Genomic DNA, 18,786 nt, shown 5'->3' with positions numbered 1-18,786 from the left:
TTCTGCTGGGCTGGCAATAAAATCTGAAGTTGAAATTATTCATTTCCAGGCTGCTGGTCCAGCCCACCTACATCTGCTGCTACTAAGGAGCCAGAGAGCAGTCACTTTCAGTCTCGCATTATATACTGCGTTTGGAGGAGAGGTCAGCCAATAAACCCAGGAATGCTTCCTTCTCTGGAAGAGAACTGAGGATCACAGGGAAGGGAAGAAATGTAGGCCTGCAGCTCTCTTCCACCTACTGTTTTCTTAGTGTCAAGGCCACCTGAAGGAAAGAATGGCTTTGGTTTTATCGTCCAGCCAGCAGGCCACCACAATAAGTTTCACCAGGGGTGGGGTACATCCAAAAACCTTAAAACACTCAATGGCACTGTAAATGTGATCCAGCGCTGGCAGTGGATTCCACTGTGCAAAGAACAGCCAGAAGGGTATATTTAAAGCATTCCAGTACTGTTCAGATTGATCTTTTTAAAGCAAAAGGTGCAGTCTGTCTAAGAGGGTGATGGGTAGGAACACAAGAAGAAGAAGAAGAAGAAGAAGAAAACCCAGAGAGTGGCTGTCTAAGTGTGCCCTCAGGTGGGAAGAGCAATACAGCACTATGTTTAACTGAGGGCTCTGGTTTTTTAAAAAGGTAGAGCGAGAGGCCGTGGAATCATAGTGACAAAGTGACAAAGTGACAAAGCGTAGGGAGCATAAGAAGAGCCTGTTGGGTCAAGCCATTGGCCCATGTAGTCCAGCATCCTGTTCTCACAGTGGCCAAGCAGATGCCCGTGGCAAGGAGGATCCAAGCACAAGAGCTCTCTCTCCTCCTGCAGTTTCCAGCAACTGGTATTTAGAAACATTGCTGCCTCTGAACATGGAAACAGGGATAGGTAGATTGGAAGGAGTCTAAATGGTAACTGGGGAAAGACAAGGGCCATCTCTAAGACTGAGTGGGGGTGAATGAATGTATGAAGCAGATAACTGGAATGGCGCTGATGGGATTTAAGCAAATTACGGGCCGTGTCTGTGAGGAGGATACATAAGTGAGTGTGTGTCACCGTCCCTCCATCAGAAAAAAAGATGCACCTAATGAATTTTTGCAGGCCATACAGTTCTTGAAGGCACAGAATTTCTGTCAGGTAACGAAGCAGCAATCCTGGTGCACCATAATGGGTTAGTGTATTTGCCATGAGTTCACTGTGCAAACTTAAGCAAACCTCTCTCTCTCTCTCTCTCTCTCTCTCTCTCTCTCTCTCTCTCTCTCTTCCTCGGTTTCCCCACCTTCAATGTGAAGGATGACAATACCAACTTACTTTACAGGGTGTTGTAAAGATTACACCTAGATAATGCATGTGAAGTGCTTTGAACACTGGTTCAAACATTTGCTATACAAATGTTAGGGTTGTATTAGATGATGGCAATGATTTAGTGCCATTCTTTGGGGGCTGTCTTATTTCCAGAAGGATATAGCACAGATGTGTTCCTGCATTAACAAGTTGTTGGAGAGTATGGCCCTATGAGTTTGACCAAACTGCGGGAGGCAGTGGAAGACAGAAGTGCCTGGCATGCTCTGGCCCATGGGGTCACGAAGAGTCGGACATGACTAAATGACTAAACAACAACAATGGCCCTAAGGTCCTCTTACCCCCCCCCCAAGTCCCTGTATGTAGCCACTAGACTTCTCACCTTACTCAGAAGAGATACTTCTAAAACAGGAATGGTGTCATGGACTGGTTGGATGCAGATGAGTGGTGGGAGAGACCAGCTGGGGAACCCCATGGGAAGAAGGCTCAGAGCCAGGGGATTGGTGGTGGGCCAATGATGAGTGGTCAGAGGGAGCAGGCTGGGAGAAGGCGGTGTTGGAAGCTGAAGATATGTAGTGAACAGGAAGAGGCTGTGGCAGAGATAAGTCCAGAATCAGAGGCAAAAGCTGTAGCAGAGGTGGAGGGAGGCCAAGAGGCAGAGATGAGTGAGACTTTTGAGGAGTCATGGGTGTCTCCCCCTCCTGCTGCGACAAGCGCCCCTCCCCCTTTGTCTTCCAGAACCAGAAGAGGCATGAAATGGGCAGAAGAGAGATTGGCTGCACAGAGACACAGTCTCCAATTGCTGGGGGAAAACTCTGGAGAGGAGGGGACTTAGGCAGCTGTGGGGAGGCAAGGACCTTCAGTCTCAGCAACTGCTTCATGGGGGCAAGACCTACCAGGGATGAACTGCTGTGCTCACTAGGTCTGTCAATCCTCCACGTCTGTGCAGATTGTGTTTTTGCTAATAAAGAGTTAACTCCAACTTGCACAGTGTGATTTACTGTCGGCTCGCTCCTGTCAAGTGGAGAACCTGTGTCCCTCCAGCTGCTGCTGGACTCCAGCTCCCATCACCCCTGACCGATGGCTGGAGCTCATAGGAACTGGAGTCCCATAACATCAAGAAGGCCACAGATTCGCCCCATCCCACTGCTAAAAGATTGGGAGCATAATGCTGCTTTAATGTAATCCCACACACTTCTGCGTGTTGAATGGAAGCGATTTCCTTTTGCCAGATGTATTCTGTGCCTGCAATCCCCATTCAAGCTAATGGGAACTCCATATAGCTGACCCATTAAATATCAGGCCACCTTTTCATTCATTTGTAATTCAGATGGCGACCGTTGCCATACAACTCATTTACTCAGCTGCCTCGGAGAGGAGGAAGGCTCCTAGGAAGGCTGCCACAAAAATAGGCTAGGAAATTGATTTGTGGTCAAGTTTAAATAATGGGAGCCATTTCCCAGAGAAATAAAATGTGCTTTCTCTGTCTCATTAGGCTGCCAATAGCTGGATATTAAACGGCTTCACCCGAGTTTTCATAAACACCCCAAGGAAGGAAAATGTTGTCTTATGTACTTGCGTTTTAATGATCACTTTGTATTCCCAGACATTTCATGAGGACAAATGAGTTGTGTTAGCAGGAGACAGTCTCTCGTTGTCATTATTGCTATGTATAGGCTTTCACTCTGGTGTCTGTGAGGGGCATTGACAGTGCAAGTCCTTACTCAGTGTATGTAGGAGCATAAAACAACAATACCACCACTATCAGAGCAGCTTATTGCTGAGAGTGGCTGAGATGCTTTAGTATGCACAATCTTGCTCATGCATACTTTCAGTTCCATTGGCATGTGTGTATCGTACAATGCGTACATTTATAGAGAAATACGAAGACATTTCATAGCGATGGTGGCTGGTGCTTTAGCATGGTAAATATGAAATCTTTGGTCCAACACACACAATCCCTTTCCCTTCAGCCTAGAGTGATCCTTTTTAAAACTGTAATTTGGAGGGGGGAAATGTTTGTTAGCTAGGATAGCAGGTGGCACTGTATAGCTGTAGCGGGTGGCGCTGTGGTCTAAACGACCGAGCCTCTTGGACTTGCCAGTCGGAAGGTTGGCAGTTCAGATCTGCCTGATGGGGTGAGCTCCCATTGCTTTCTCTGAGCTTCTGCCAACCTAGCAGTTCAAAAGCATACCAGTGCAAGTAGATAAATAGGTACCGCTTCAGCAGGAAGGTAAACAGCGTTTCTGTGCACTCTGGTTTCCGTCATGGTGTTCCGTTGTGCCAGAAGCGGTTTAGTCATGCTGACCACATGACCCAGAAAGCTGTCTGTGGACAAACACCAGCTCCCTCGACCTGAAAGCGAGGTACTACAGATATATCCAGATACAGCATTAAGGGTAGAACTACATGTTAGATCAGGGGTGCGGGAATCTGTGGACATCTGGATGTTGACAGAATTATAGAGTTGGAAGGGATTCTGAGGGCCATCGAGTCCAACCCCCTGCAATGCAGGAATCTCAGCTAAAGCATCCATGCTTGGGCTCTAACTACTATCACCCCCAGCCTGCATGGCCCATGGCCAAGGATGATGGGAGCAGTAGTCCAGCAACATCTGGAGGGCCACACACACACTTGTCCATCTGTTTCAAAAAGTCAAGGGATTTTCAGGAGTGACTTACAATAGAGAAGAAATTGAGGGTACATAGACAGAAATGTTTGCACATGGTCATGGGTATAATTAGATCTCAGCCACCATTAATGGGCTACATCAAACACAGGACTGCAGCTTCCCATGTCGGACAACATTCCTCACATCCAGATTACACGATGAATTTCTCCAGCCAGGGTCCACACTATAAGGTGCTGCAGCATTGGAGATTGGGGGGAAATGTGGAAGAGCAGAGTTTTCAGTTTCTAAAGTGCAATTCTACCCTCTGTGTGTTTTTGAAAAGGATTTTTTTTTTGTTAAGGAGGAAGCTATGTACAATGTACAATGGCACATACAATGCTCACAATGAATAGAGTTGCTACTGGTGCGATGACTGAGCAATGTCACAGAAGCATTAGCTAGTCTACAAGGGAAATGCTATTCGTAAATTGGCAAAAAGCTATTCAGTATGTATACTGGGGTTGGCAGGACCACCCACAAATTTAATGCCAGATATCTTTTATTTGGGGGCTCTAAGGAGAAATCTAGAAAAGGTTCAAATTTGCAGAAATTCTCCGTCTTCAGTATTGGTTGCAGACCATCTGAACGGCACTATTTACAGGGGATTTCTGAATGGGGTGGAATTTTAAAAAGGAGGCCAATGCACCATTACTGGGCATCCTGTTGCTGAAGCATGTGATGTCAGCATTGATTAGTACTCAGCAGCACCCAGGCATTCATGCACAGCCACATCGTGCATTCAGATCACCACCCTCAGGACAACAAAAGCTCTTCATGTCCGATTCCCAATGTGGCAGTTCCCAGTTTCCATGTGCAGTCTGGGATGCTACAGTAGCCAGGTGCAGGAGGGAGAGAACGTGGCTCATATTTATATTTGGAGTGTTTGTATGAGTCTAAGTTTTTTTGGTGGAACTAACAACCCCGTTTTCATTCTACATCTGCCGAGGAATCTGCCAAGCACATTTACCTTAGCTTGTTAGGGAGAAAATTAAAGAGGCAGGAAGTGGTTTTCTCTTTTTTTAATTCACAGCCTGCAAGCAGCAGGGATCCTTAGGGAGACACAGTGAGCATTCAGCATTGCCTCTGAGGGCAGCTCATCCAATTCAAAATAAGTTAGTGAGATCTAGACGCTGTCACTTCCTTCCACCTCAAAAAAATGCTAGGCCAATGCCAATCAGCAGATTCTCCCATCAGCTTCTGAACGCAACATTGACTTGTGATATTTAGGACAAGGACTTCTGAAGAACGTGTCCCCGTTTCAGCACTAAACAAATGTTGCTTTTTCAGAGATCTGAAGATAGAAAATCAAAACGAAGCCTCTTCATCCTTTCATAAGGTTTTGCTCTAACATATTTCTTAAACAAAATTTATGTACTACTTGATTGTAGTGAAAATTCTAAATGGTTTACAGATCCATGGGATAGCCTCAGAACTGATTCTTGCTGGACATGCAACAACAAGTCATATATACAACTAGTTAATCACTGATATAGAGAGGGATGGAGCTGGAATCCTGAATGGATGGAAGATCCCAGTGTTGCCTGCAAGGGAGTTGCATGGATCACTCATTTGGGCAAAAGGTGTTCATACTACGGTACAAGCCCAGGGATGGCCTTGTTGGCCCAGGGATGCTCATTGTTGTTTTGACTACTGAATAACATAGATCTTCTTCTGATGTGTTTTTGAATTTGCTTAAGGATAGTGTAGTCCTTCTTCTCTATTAAGGCAGACAAAACTTTTCTTGTTTGTAACATGATCATAAGCACTTTGCCTGAATGCCAGTTCAACAGCAGCACTTTCAATTGAACTCTGTCTCAGTGTTCCCCATCTACACTAGTGGATGGGATGTATTTGCACTGTGCCTTATTGCCCCCTCCTCTCAATTATGGCTTCCCCACCTTCACTTAGTTCTGGGAACCTGAGGTCCATTGTGGGCACATAGATGATAGATAGATGGGTAGATGATAGATGATAGATAGATAGATAGATAGATAGATAGATAGATAGATGATAGATAGATAGTGAAATATACTCAGAGTCGCGAAGTGATTTCATGCTCTTTATTCAGCTCATAGTGGTGAGGAGGAATGAATGAATGTCCCATCAAAGTATCTGCTTTATATACATTATTTACACAATGGGCTGCACATGATTGGCTAATTCCGGAATTCTACTGTAAGCCAATCAGGTTGTGGATTCACTTCTATCTGGAGCATGATTGGGTAGTTCCTGCCAACCAATCATACTGCTGCATTGTTCTAGGACCAATCAGACTGCTGCATTCTGAATCCTATTGTTCTAGGACCAATCAGACTGCTGCAGTTTGGATCCTATTGTTCTAGGACCAATCAGACTGCTGCAGTTTGGATCCTATTCAACTCAGTACATAACACCCCTCCCCTCTAAGTTCCAGTCCTGCCCGGGAGGTTGCATTCATAGTCCTCGAGGTACGCTGGCGGCCTACGTGTGCGTTGCGGCCTGGGGTGTTCCCTGGTCCGGGGTTCAGGTTCTGGCTCGTGTTCCAAGGATGCTGGCTGTGATGGGGCTATTTGGTCTGGCGCAACTGGCTCGCTCAGTCGTGGTTCTGGTTCCGGTGTCCTTTCGGCCTCGCAGGTCCTCTCTGTATTTACTGATTCTGCCTCTCCTGCTGGCCCCTCGTGCTCTATGGGCCTCACTGCCCCTCTGTTCCCTTGGGACTCCTCTGAACTTTCCTCCTCCTGGTTTTCTCCCGGGAATCGTCGCCGTATCTGGTCGCAGTGACGGCACCAGCATTGCCCTCCATCTGTTAGCACCTCGTACGACACGGGGCCAGTGACCCTGGTGACTGTGGCGGGTACCCATGCTGGGCCTGCCCCAAAATTCTTTGCGTACACTGGGTCCTGGGCCTCGAAGGTCCGGGGGTTCCTGCCTTCCCCCACTCCTACCTCATCCTGAGCTCTATCGGGGTGAAGGCGGTCCAATCTGATTGCAAGGCGCCGACCCATTAGTAGTTCAGCGGGGCTCCAGCCAGTCGTTGAGCTGGGGGTGCTGTGCTGTGCTAGAAGGAATGTGGCAAGGCGGTACTCCCAATCCCCTTGCGTCATGCGGCGAAGGGTGTCCTTGGTGGTCCGCACCATGCGTTCTGCTTGGCCATTGGTGGCAGGATGGAATGGCGCCGAACGGATGTGGCGGATGGCGTTCTGCGCTGTGAAGGTTTGGAATTCTCCTGACGTAAATGCAGTCCCGTTGTCTGAGACGAGAGTGTCAGGGAGCCCGTGGGTTGCAAACAGCCTGCGTAGTACCCGGATGGCTGCGGACGTAGAAGTGGACGGTACCAGTGCGACTTCCAGCCATTTGGTGTAGGAGTCCACCACTATGAAGAATGTTTTCCCCTGAAAGGGGCCAGCGAAGTCCACATGCAGGCGTGACCATGGTGCTCGGGCGGACTCCCAGGACTGGACTGGGGCCCTTGGGGGATCTGGGCGGGATTCTTGGCAGGCCTGGCAGTGTTTGACCCAGGCCTCTATCTCTCCGTCGATCCCCGGCCACCACACATAACTCCTGGCAAGGGCCTTCATTCTTACTACCCCTGGGTGTGTCTCGTGTAGGGCTGTGAGGACCCTTTTGCGGAGGGGCTGGGGAACAACGACCCTGCTTCCCCATAACAGGCACCCCTTGTGGGCCGACAGTTCATGTTTGCGGGTTGTGTAGCCGGCGAATTCTGGCCCGGGGCTGCTGCTGGGCCATCCCCTCCACACCCAGTCCAGGACCCGGGAGATGACCCTATCTTTCTTGGAATGGTGTGCAACTTCTTGTGCCTGAATGGGGCGGTCGGGAAGCAGCTCCAGGCTCATAACCTCTTGTGCAGGTGCTGGGTCGGGGCCTGTTTCCGGTAGTGGTAGCCTGCTGAGGGCATCCGCATGGCCCATCGCCTTCCCCGGACGGTGAATCAGTGCATACTGGTAGCTGGCAAGGAAAATTGACCACCTGAGGACGCGAGGAGACAGCACTTGGGGGGTCTGCTTTTCAGGGGCAAATAAGCCAAGCAACGGCTTGTGGTCAGTCACCACGGTGAAGGGCCGCCCGTACAAGAAATCATGGAATTTTTTTACTCCCTTCACGATTGCCAGACCCTCCTTGTCGATTTGCGAGTAGTTCCGCTCGGTTGCGTTGAGTGTCTGGGAAAAGTATGCCACCGGTACCTCTCTTCCATCCGGGAGTTGGTGTCCCAGGACAGCGCCAATTCCATAGGGCGAGGCATCGCATGCTAGCACCACCGGCAGCCTCTCGTCGAAGTGTGCCAAGACCGAGTTTGAGACAAGCAAGTCCTTGACTGCCTGGAATGCGGCCTCCTGGCGCTGGCCCCACACCCAAGGGGCCCGCTTGTCCAGGAGTCTGTGTAGGGGCTCTGCTACCGCCGCCTTGTGGGGAAGGAAGGAATGGTAAAAGTTCAATAGTCCCAAGAAGGCCTGAAGTTCAGTCTTGTTCTTGGGCGCTGGGGCATCACAAATGGCCCGTACCTTGTCCCCAGTCGGGTGGACCCCTTCTGCGTCCACCATAAATCCCAGAAAGTCCACCTGAGGCACTCCTAGTAGACATTTTTCCCGCTTCACCTTGAGACCCGCCGTCTGGAAACGGTGCAGAACGGTGCGGAGGCGGTCCTCAAACTCCTCTGGTGTGGGCCCAGCAATCAACACATCATCGAAGAAGGGGGTGACGCCAGGAATCCCTTTAAGTAGAGAGTCCATTAGATTCTGGAATATGCCTGGTGCCACGCTGACACCGAATTGCAGCCGCTTTACCCTGAATGCTCCTCTGTGCGTCACAATCGTCTGTGCCTCTGCTGTGGCCTCATCTACTGGCAGCTGTTGATATGCTTGGGCCAAGTCCAGCTTGCCAAAAATTTTCGACCCAGCCAGGGTGGCAAGAACATGGCTGACCACTGGCACTGGGTATGCATGGGCCGTGAGGGCCTTGTTTATGGTACATTTGTAGTCTGCGCAGATGCGGACTGAACCATTAGGCTTGACGGGCGTGACGATTGGGGTTTCCCAGGGGGCATTAGGCACCGGCTCCAGCACTCCTTGCTCCACGAGCCGGTCCAATTCCTCGTCTATACGGGGTTTCAGGGCGAACGGGACCCGGCGGGCCTTGAGCCTGACCGGTCGTACTGCGGGGTCAAGCTGTAGAGCAATGGGGGGGCCCGTATACTGTCCCAATTTCCCACCGAAAACCCCCGGAAATTCCTTGCATATGGCGTCCACGTCCACTTGTAAGCTGGTGTGGTTCACCCCGGTGATGGCTAGCCCCAGTGGTCCAAACCATGCCAATCCCAGTAAGCTAATGTAGGGGCCCTTGACCACAAGCAAGTCCAGTTGCCGCGTCCGCCCTCGGTATTGCACCCTGAAGGTCCCCACCCCCATTGTGGGGACCTTACGTTTTTGGAAGTCCCGGAGGGTGAATGGGGCCGGCCTGAGTTTGGGACCCCCAGTAGGACACAGTTTCCTTAAGGTCCTTGCCGAGATTATGGATAGAGTTGAACCCGTGTCAAGCTCCATGCGGCATGGGGCCCCCTCTATCTGTACGTCAACATAAATTTTCTCTACGTTGGGGTGGGGCAACTGGTATACCTGGAAGTCCGTGAGCTCTGTCGAGTTGCCTTGGTGCGTTGGGCCCCGGGACCTGGGGCTCTTGGATTGGTCATCTGATGCCTGGCGTCGGGTGGGCCGAGCCCGACACACCCGGGCGATGTGTCCCAATTTTCTGCACTGCCTGCACTCTGCGTTGCGGAAACGGCAGGTCCTCCTCTCGTGACTTTCTCCACAGCTTGCGCAGTTCCCTCCTTCTCGTCGAGGCAGCTGTGGTATGTGGGCTGCTTGAGTGCGCTGCTGTACTCGGTGCACCTCCTCCCTGTCGGGTCCTGAGTCGTCGGTGAGGTCTTCGTGGTGGACCCTCAGTTGGGACAGCTGGCTCGGCCGTGCCTCTTGCGTCGACCTCTCGGCAGCTTCCGTTGCCAGGGCCTCCTCCAGAGCGACCTGGAACGTTAGGTCCTTCTTAGCGTAGAGGCGTCGTTGCAGCTTCTCATCCTTCAGGCCACCGACGAGGCGGTCACGAAGCATGTTCTCCAGCTCTGAGAAGTTGCAGAACCGGGCGGCTTGGCGGAGAGAGGTCACAAACCCAGTTATGGTTTCCCCAGGGGCTTGCCGCTTTGCGTAGAAGGCATTTCGACGAGCCACCACTGAGGGCTGCGGCGAAAAGTGCCCCTTCAGCTGTTCCATTATTGTTTTGTATGGAACAGTAGCGACGTCTTCAGGCGCAAGGAGAGCCCGGGCGATTCCAAACGTCTCCTCTCCGCAGACGCTGAAGAATATCGCCCTCTTCTTGGCGTCTTCTTCGTCGGTGACCCCTTTGGCTTCTAGGAGGAAGGTGAAACGGGAGGCGTACGCTTCCCAGTCTCCAGATGCTGGGTTGAATGGCGAGAAGCTGTTGTCGGTTGCCATTCTGAGTTTCTTGTGTCCCGGAGCTGAAGCCTGGAACACGGTGCGAGGCAGCGGTGCGGCAGGTGGCGGTGCTGCGGTGCTGTGTGTGGCAGTCAGCTCAGCGGGATCCCACCTTCGTCGCCAGTGAAATATACTCAGAGTCGCGAAGTGATTTCATGCTCTTTATTCAGCTCATAGTGGTGAGGAGGAATGAATGAATGTCCCATCAAAGTATCTGCTTTATATACATTATTTACACAATGGGCTGCACATGATTGGCTAATTCCGGAATTCTACTGTAAGCCAATCAGGTTGTGGATTCACTTCTATCTGGAGCATGATTGGGTAGTTCCTGCCAACCAATCATACTGCTGCATTGTTCTAGGACCAATCAGACTGCTGCATTCTGAATCCTATTGTTCTAGGACCAATCAGACTGCTGCAGTTTGGATCCTATTGTTCTAGGACCAATCAGACTGCTGCAGTTTGGATCCTATTCAACTCAGTACATAACACCGATAGATAGATAGACTTGTGATTCCCCACACTTCAACAAAACTGCAGGTTAACACATTTTCTTCCCACAAAAAAGTGTGCCACACTTGTTCCCACTGGTAGCCCATCCTCCTTGAGTTCCAGAATCCTAAGGTCTATTGTGGACACACACAGATGTTTGTTTACCTATGTGTGCAGCCTGGTTAGTGTGTGTGTTATTTTAAATATAACAAATTTCCTCACATACTAGACCAGCACAAACCAAAATGTTAATATCAGTGCTGTTTTTCTAGAAAAAGATGCCAGAACTCACCATGAACCCTTGTTCTCTTATAATGGCAATGGTGCCCACCTGAGAGGTGCCGGAACTGAGTTCTGGTGATTTCTAGCTGAAAAAAGCCCTGGTTAATATATTTTTGGGCACACATGTTGCACCTGGTCCCACCACAGCTTGCCAAGGAGTGCCTTACCAGCAGAAATACAGGGTGGGGTGATAGAATGGACCCCACAAAACATTACTACACACATTAAAACACCAACTATGCTCAGACAGTGCACTTCAGTATGTCTGCAGTCATGTAATATGCGGTTTTATGTTGGATGTTTTTCCTTGCTGCATTAGCAGTGGTTTGGGTATATCTGAAAAAAGGAGAGGTGGAATGTGAGCTGTCACTTGGATGAGGGCAAAGTTGTATGTGGATGATGCAAAAACCACTCACCCATGGCCCGTATCAAATCCACTTTCATGTGCCATGTGTAAACAGGCAGCATTACAACTATGGAAACCATGGCATTTGCACTGAATGTTCTTTCAGGGCAACCATCTGTAATTAAAAATCCAAATCTTAACGTGTGGTTATTTAGGACCGATTCAGATAAAATGTGCTCATCTTTAGTTGACAACAGCATGAAATAGTGACTTGTGTGTATGAATCAGCTGTCACTACAGATAGCATTTCATGCTGCCTGGGGCCAGTCCAAATCCAAAACTTTCAATGGACATACATTCAGCTGATAGTTATCAAGTGATAAGTTATCTAGTGATTAATATACATGTATCATCCTCTGACCTCGGTATCAAAACTTTGACCTCTTTGACCACAGAAGTGCCAGAGTGTCAGTGGTGTTCTTTCATGAATTGACACTGAACCTCAAAATAGCAACAAGTTCTAACTCCAGGCTGCTTAACCACGAGAAAAGTTATCAGAATGGGGGGTAGGGAAATGAGACTGTGCTCAGACGAACCTGTGTCCTGGTTAACACTACAACCCAAGTGACATTCCAGGCTTGCTAGGCAACTGTAGTACAATGTTGGTTTACTAACCAGGATCTTGGAAGATCCTGGCTGGTAAACTGACATAAAACCACAGTGCACTATTTAGGATGTGACTGGTTTAAACTAAGCGGGATAAGCATGCGGATAAAAGAACACAGTAATGGGATGAATGACCTTCCAGGCTTCATGCTTACTTTCCACTTCACGCTTATGTTCAAACCAGGCCTACATGATCGCAGAATCATAGAACTGGAAACCCCCTGCAATGCAGGAATCTCAGCTAAAGCATCCCTGACAGATAGCCATCCAACCTCTGTTAAAAACCACCAAGGAAGGGAGTCCACCACCTTCCCAGGGACTCTGCTCCATTGTCAAATAGCTCTTACAGAAGTATAGAGTTGGAAGGGACCACAATGATAATCTTTTGCCCAATGTGAGGCTTGGAACCATGACCCTGGGATTAAAAGTCTTATGCTGTACTGTCAGATGTCTTGATGTTTAGTTGGCATCTCCTTTCTTGTAACTTGAAGCCATTGGTTCAGGTCCTACCCTCCGGAGCAGGAGAAAACAACCTTGCTCCATCTTCCATCTGACAGCCCTTTAGATATTTGAAGATGGCCATCATATCTCCACTCAGTCTTCTCTGTGAAGAGGGATTAATTATTAAAGCACTCTGGGAATTGTAGCTGTCTAAGGAGGACAAGAGTCTCCTAACAATTCTCATCATACCCTTAAAAGACCACAATTCTCCAGATTCTTGGGGTGAAAAACCATGATGGTGTAAATTAGCTTGCTTCAAATGCATAGTGCAGATGGGGCCTCTTTTATCAATGTTCTGATTATTAATATCTGTATGCTTTGTTTTGAAAGGTCATAACATTTGCTCTTTGCTCTGAAATACTTTCAGGGGGAAAATTATTTAAAATGACATCCAGTGCTGATCCAATGTGGAGCCTTGTTCTGTCCATGTAGGCTCATGTTTCTTATGGGGTGGTGTTCTTGCTTGCTCTCCTAGGCTAACAAAACAGGCATGTTAAGAATAACTCACCCAGCATATTTTGTGGGCAAAATTTTCCAAAGCAAAGTATGAACTCAGAAACCAAACATTTTGATTGGGTGTCTGCCACGGAACAATGATAAGGAATGCAACTTGTTTGAAAAGTATAGCCTTTCTTCCCAGCGCTTCAAAAGAGGGTTTTTCGTTTTGTTTTCATTAAGTTTTTTTTAAGACAGTCTTTGGCATTCCAGGAGTAGTATATTTTGAGGGGCAATGAAATGCTTGGGAACTTTAGCCACAGTTACTACCACCTAGGATTATCAAGAGGAAGAAGAAAACACTTGCAGGGTTTTGTCATGTTTTCCCTGAAGGCTCATAAAAAAGAAGAGTGAATCTGAAACTAGCTAGGTATTGGAATAACAAGGGACTGGAAATAGATCATGGCTGCTTTCAGTCTTATACACTCAAACTATGAATAAGAAAGCTTTGCAAACTTGCTGGCTCCAGAAAGAACTCTGCCGCCATGACAACAGGAAAGCATTACTGAATCACCATGACAAAGAGCTTTAGACAACTGCTGCGGCAATGAAAAAGCCAGATTTAGGAAATCAAAGTTTGGCACAAATAGAAAAACACAACCAGCAAAAAAAAAAAAATGTTCGCACTTTATTTATTATAGTACTGGCTGTTGGTATGTTGATCACGATCAGCTAAAACAGCATGAAAATAACAGGATATTCTTATGACTGGATTATATCTCTTTAGAGTGGAAGGAGCAAGCTAAATCTGTATTTTCCTAGGGTCTTGTAAAGAACAATAATTTCCAGTAAGCTACAAACCGGTATATAAAACAACAGCAGTTTTATTATAAGGGCATCTACTTCTTTACAACTGTGCATCACTGCACTAGTCACACTGAACTTATTTGCCATTTTTCTGCATCTTCTTTTTGCATAGAAGGGGGGCATTTACTTCTATAGGAGGGCAGTTTTGTTGCTGGAAATGCTGTGCTGCTACTCTCCTTCCCCGTGGGTATGGGAATGCTTTGGGAACTGTGGTGTCTTTAGGATATATGATAAGATACAGTCAAGTTTCTTGAGATGTATCCTGGGGGCCCCAAGCTCAATCAACTTCTCAGAGGAGAAGATGGTGAAATGCAAACAGGGGACACAGAAAGGGCTGAACTCCTCAATGCCTTCTTTGCCTCAGTCTTCTCTGATAAAGAAAACAATGCCCGACCTGAAGAATTTGGAGCAAATGATTCAGCAGAGGAAACACAGCCCAGAATAACTAAGGAGATAGTACAAGAATACTTGGCTAGCCTAGATGTATTCAAGTCTCCAGGGCCAGATGAACTGCATCCAAGAGTATTAAAAGAACTGGCAGATGTGATTTCAGAACCACTGGCAGTCATCTTTGAGAATTCCTGGAGAACAGGTGAAGTCCCGGCAGACTGGAGGAGGGCAAATGTTGTCCCTATTTTCAAAAAGGGGGAAAGAGAGGACCCAAATAATTACCGCCCAGTCAGTCTGACATCAATACCAGGGAAGATTCTGGAGCAGATCATTAAGCAAACAGTCTGTGAGCACCTAGAAAGGAATGCTGTGATCACCAATAGTCAGCATGGATTTCTGAAAAATAAGTCATGTCAGACTAACCTGATCTCGTTTTTTGACAGAATTACAAGCCTGGTAGATGAAGGGAATGCAGTGGATGTAGCCTACCTTGATTTCAGCAAGGCATTTGATAAGGTGCCCCATGATATTCTTGTAAAGAAGCCGGTAAAATGCGGTCTTGACTATGCTACCACTCAGTGGATTTGTAACTGGCTGAATGACTGAACCCAAAGGGTGCTCATCAATGGTTCCCCCTCATCCTGGAGAAGAGTGACTAGTGGGGTGCCACAGGGTTCTGTCTTGGGCCCGGTTTTATTCAACATCTTTATCAACGACTTGGATGATGGACTCAAGGGCATCCTGATCAAATTTGCAGATGACACCAAACTGGGAGGGGTGGCTAACACCCCAGAGGACAGGATCACACTTCAAAACGACCTTGACAGATTAGAGAACTGGGCCAAAACAAACAAGATGAATTTTAACAGGGAGAAATGTAAAGTATTGCACTTGGGCAAAAAAAAATGAGAGGCACAAATACAAGATGGGTGACACCTGGCTTGAGAGCAGTACATGTGAAAAGGATCTAGGAGTCTTGGTGGACCACAAACTTGACATGAGCCAACAGTGTGACGCGGCAGCTAAAAAAGCCAATGCAATTCTGGGCTGCATCAATAGGAGTATAGCATCTAGATCAAGGGAAGTAATAGTGCCACTGTATTCTGCTCTGGTCAGACCTCACCTGGAGTACTGTGTCCAGTTCTGGGCACCACAGTTCAAGAAGGACACTGACAAACTGGAACGTGTCCAGAGGAGGGCAACCAGAATGGTCAAAGGCCTGGAAATGATGCCTTATGAGGAACGGCTAAGGGAGCTGGGCATGTTTAGCTTGGAGAAGAGGAGGTTAAGGGGTGATATGATAGCCATGTTCAAATATATAAAAGGATGTCACATAGAGGAGGGAGAAAGGTTGTTTTCTGCTGCTCCAGAGAAGCGGACACGGAGCAATGGATCCAAACTACAAGAAAGAAGATTCCACCTAAACATTAGGAAGAACTTCCTGACAGTAAGAGCTGTTCGACAGTGGAATTTGCTGCCAAGGAGTGTGGTGGAGTCTCCTTCTTTGGAGGTCTTTAAGCAGAGGCTTGACAACCATATGTCAGGAGTACTCTGATGGTGTTTCCTGCTTGGAAGGGGGTTGGACTCGATGGCCCTTGTGGTCTCTTCCAACTCTATGATTCTATGATTCTAACTATGAGATGATGTGTGCAGAACTAGGTATACACACGATGGACTAGTGCTGGGCTAGTGCTATAAAATACTGGTTGCATTGCCGTTTGCATTGCCAACCTTCAAGTCTGCTGAGTTACTTAAGGACTACTCTAAATCCAAATGGTTCCAACTCTTACATGGCAAAATCAAATCTATTTGTATTGACTTGTAACTCTTGTATAATTCAAGTTAGCAATATATTTATTGTAATCTTAAAACCAGATTGAAAAACAAAACATTGAGTCAGCTGTAAATAAAATTTGATCCCCCAAGTTCCATGGTTTAAATACAATAGATAACAAGGGCACTTATATATCAAAATTATTAATTCCTTTATGTTAGCCCAATTGAATGTTTTTTCCTCAGCTTTTGTCATCACACACAGAGCTCCTTTCCTTTGTTCCCGTTAATGGCCCATCACCCAGGCAATTGCTTCACCAGGAAGTAAGCCTGGCTTATATTTTAACACTTGCTAGATCCAGGGGTGAGGAGAATCCAGGAGTTAGAATGGTCTTGGCATACAGCCCACTCCCCACCCCAACTCATAATTTACATTATGAGAACACCTTTAATGTTCCTCATTTTGTCCCTAAAGTATCCTTTTCGTTATCCCTCACTTTGCTTCCATTCTCTACAGTAAAACAATTGTTCACCTAGTCTGCACTTGGTGATATTTATCTCAAATACAAACAGACCTACAAAAAGCTTCCCCCAACTCAACCTGTACAAGCAAATAGTTATAAATATATATAGTTGTCATGGGTTACAAATGTCTACAGTGATCTTTCGTACCTCCGAACTGAATTAAAAAGAAAGGTAAAAGCCATAAATCTGAGCTGGATTTCTTTCCATAGGTTTGTTGTTGTTGTTGTTTAGTCGTTTAGTCGTGTCCGACTCTTCATGACCCCATGGACCAGAGCATGCCAGGCACCCCTGTCCTCCACTGCCTCCCGCAGTTTGGTCAGACTCATGTTTGTAGCTTCAAGAACACTATCCAACCATCTCGTCCTCTGTCATCCCCTTCTCCTTGTGCCCTCCATCTTTCCCAATATCAGGGTCTTTTCCAGGGAGTCTTCTCTTCTCATGAGGTGGCCAAAGTATTGGATCTGTCCTTCCAGTGAGCACTCAGGGCTGATTTCCTTAAGAATGGATAGGTTTGATCTTCTTGCAGTCCATGGGACTCTCAAGAGTCTCCTCCAGCACCATAATTCAAAAGTATCAATTCTTCGGCGATCAGTCTTCTTTATGGTCCAGCTCTCACTTCCATACATCACTACTGGGAAAACCATGGCTTTAACTATAACTATTCCATAGGTTACACATGAATAAAACTTGTGATGGTATCTGTTATTCATAGCCATGCAAATGACTCAATGGAATGGGTGAAAACCTCCTACATCATGGGTAGGCAGACTAAGGCCCGGGGGTCTGATCCGGCCCAATTGCCTTCTCAGTCTGGCCCGTGGACGGTCCGGGAACCAGAGTGTTTTTACATGAGTAGAATGTGTCCTTTTATTTAAAATGCATCTCTGGGTAATTTGTGGGGCCTGCCTGGTGTTTTTACATGAGTGGAATGTGTGCTTTTATTTAAAATGCATCTCTGGGTTATTTGTGGGGCATAGGAATTCGTTCATTCCCCCCCAAAAATATAGTATGCCCCCCAAAAAAAGGTCTGAGGGACAGTGGACCGGCCCCCGGCTGAAAAAGTTTGCTGACCCCTGTCCTACATAATCTACACTGATGTCTAAAGGTGGCTAAATGCTTCTGACTATCTTTGGAGTTAAAGTTAGGCCTGAGTCAGCAGCCTCAAAACTGCCAAAAGAGACCAAAATGTCAGTTTTTTCTACTCTCTCCCAAATATTTCACAAAGATGTTAATTTCAGTATAGAAAAGCTTGATTCTGGTAGCATTCTCTGTCAGTCACAGACAAGATTTCTGATCTATGGAAAGAGAATAGTGCTCTTACACAGTGTACTGACTGACTAAACAACAGATTGTGAATCAGGTAATTTTATGCATCTACTGATTTTTCATTTTAGCTAGGCAATTACCTTCCATTTGTCTTAGTCATTCAAGTTGAAAATAATAGGCTAAAGCAGATTCTTTTTGAAAAATAGGTGCCATGAACAATTTTCTTACATGAAAACAAAACTTATGGATCTATCAAAAATTGTACAACTGTAAAAGAAACCCATTATGCTAGATTCTAGGATGCAGCAATCAATCTTCTCTTGTTATGGATAGATTACTTACAGTGCATTCCTATATATATTTGCTCAGAGGAAGGTCTCCTTTTCAATGGAGTTTCATCTCATAGGATTGTAGCCTTAACTTCTTTACATATTGCAATTAACCATCTAGATTTCCCATGCACTGTGTGCAGGAGGGAGGAACCACTTTCTCTTGGAGATCTCGTTATGTTAATTGGTTCATGGGAACAATTTAGTTTGATGAAGTAATTTGATTAGCTACCACATGGAGAGCTGTTAGTTTTGCTTGATCTAAGCCCTTAGGTGCGGGGAAAGTAACATAAGGTGTCTATGTGAAAAGGCTTGAGGCAAGCAAACTAGTGTGTCTGGAGTTCATTGGATATTTTATTTTTGCTGGGAACTCTCTCAATGCTGTCCTTGCTTGCTGCTTCATACTAACACATTTTTAAAAGGAATTTGCTTCCCTTCCTGTGGTTTTCTGGGCAACAATTTTAGTTTTTTTTTTAAA

At 46.8% G+C, this 18,786-nt stretch overlaps 1 protein-coding gene across 1 annotated transcript; it reads right to left on the bottom strand.

Annotated features, from left to right (window-relative positions):
* Positions 1 to 7,344: 7,344 nt before the first annotated feature.
* LOC310754190 (uncharacterized protein) lies at positions 7,345 to 10,439 on the bottom strand. The gene is made up of 2 exons (XM_083595770.1): positions 9,564 to 10,439; positions 7,345 to 8,662 (listed from the first exon to the last, which is right to left on the bottom strand). The coding sequence occupies exons 1-2, from the start codon at positions 10,431 to 10,433 to the stop codon at positions 8,624 to 8,626; spliced, it is 909 nt and encodes a 302-aa protein (XP_083451896.1). The 5' UTR covers positions 10,434 to 10,439; the 3' UTR covers positions 7,345 to 8,623.
* Positions 10,440 to 18,786: the final 8,347 nt, after the last annotated feature.

The sequence above is a fragment of the Podarcis filfolensis genome (assembly GCF_964270895.1).
Source record: "Podarcis filfolensis genome assembly, chromosome: 2".
In the NCBI taxonomy this organism is placed as follows: domain Eukaryota; kingdom Metazoa; phylum Chordata; class Lepidosauria; order Squamata; family Lacertidae; genus Podarcis; species Podarcis filfolensis.
Note: the sequence above shows the minus strand (reverse complement) of the source record. Positions and strands in the feature narration are given on the sequence as shown.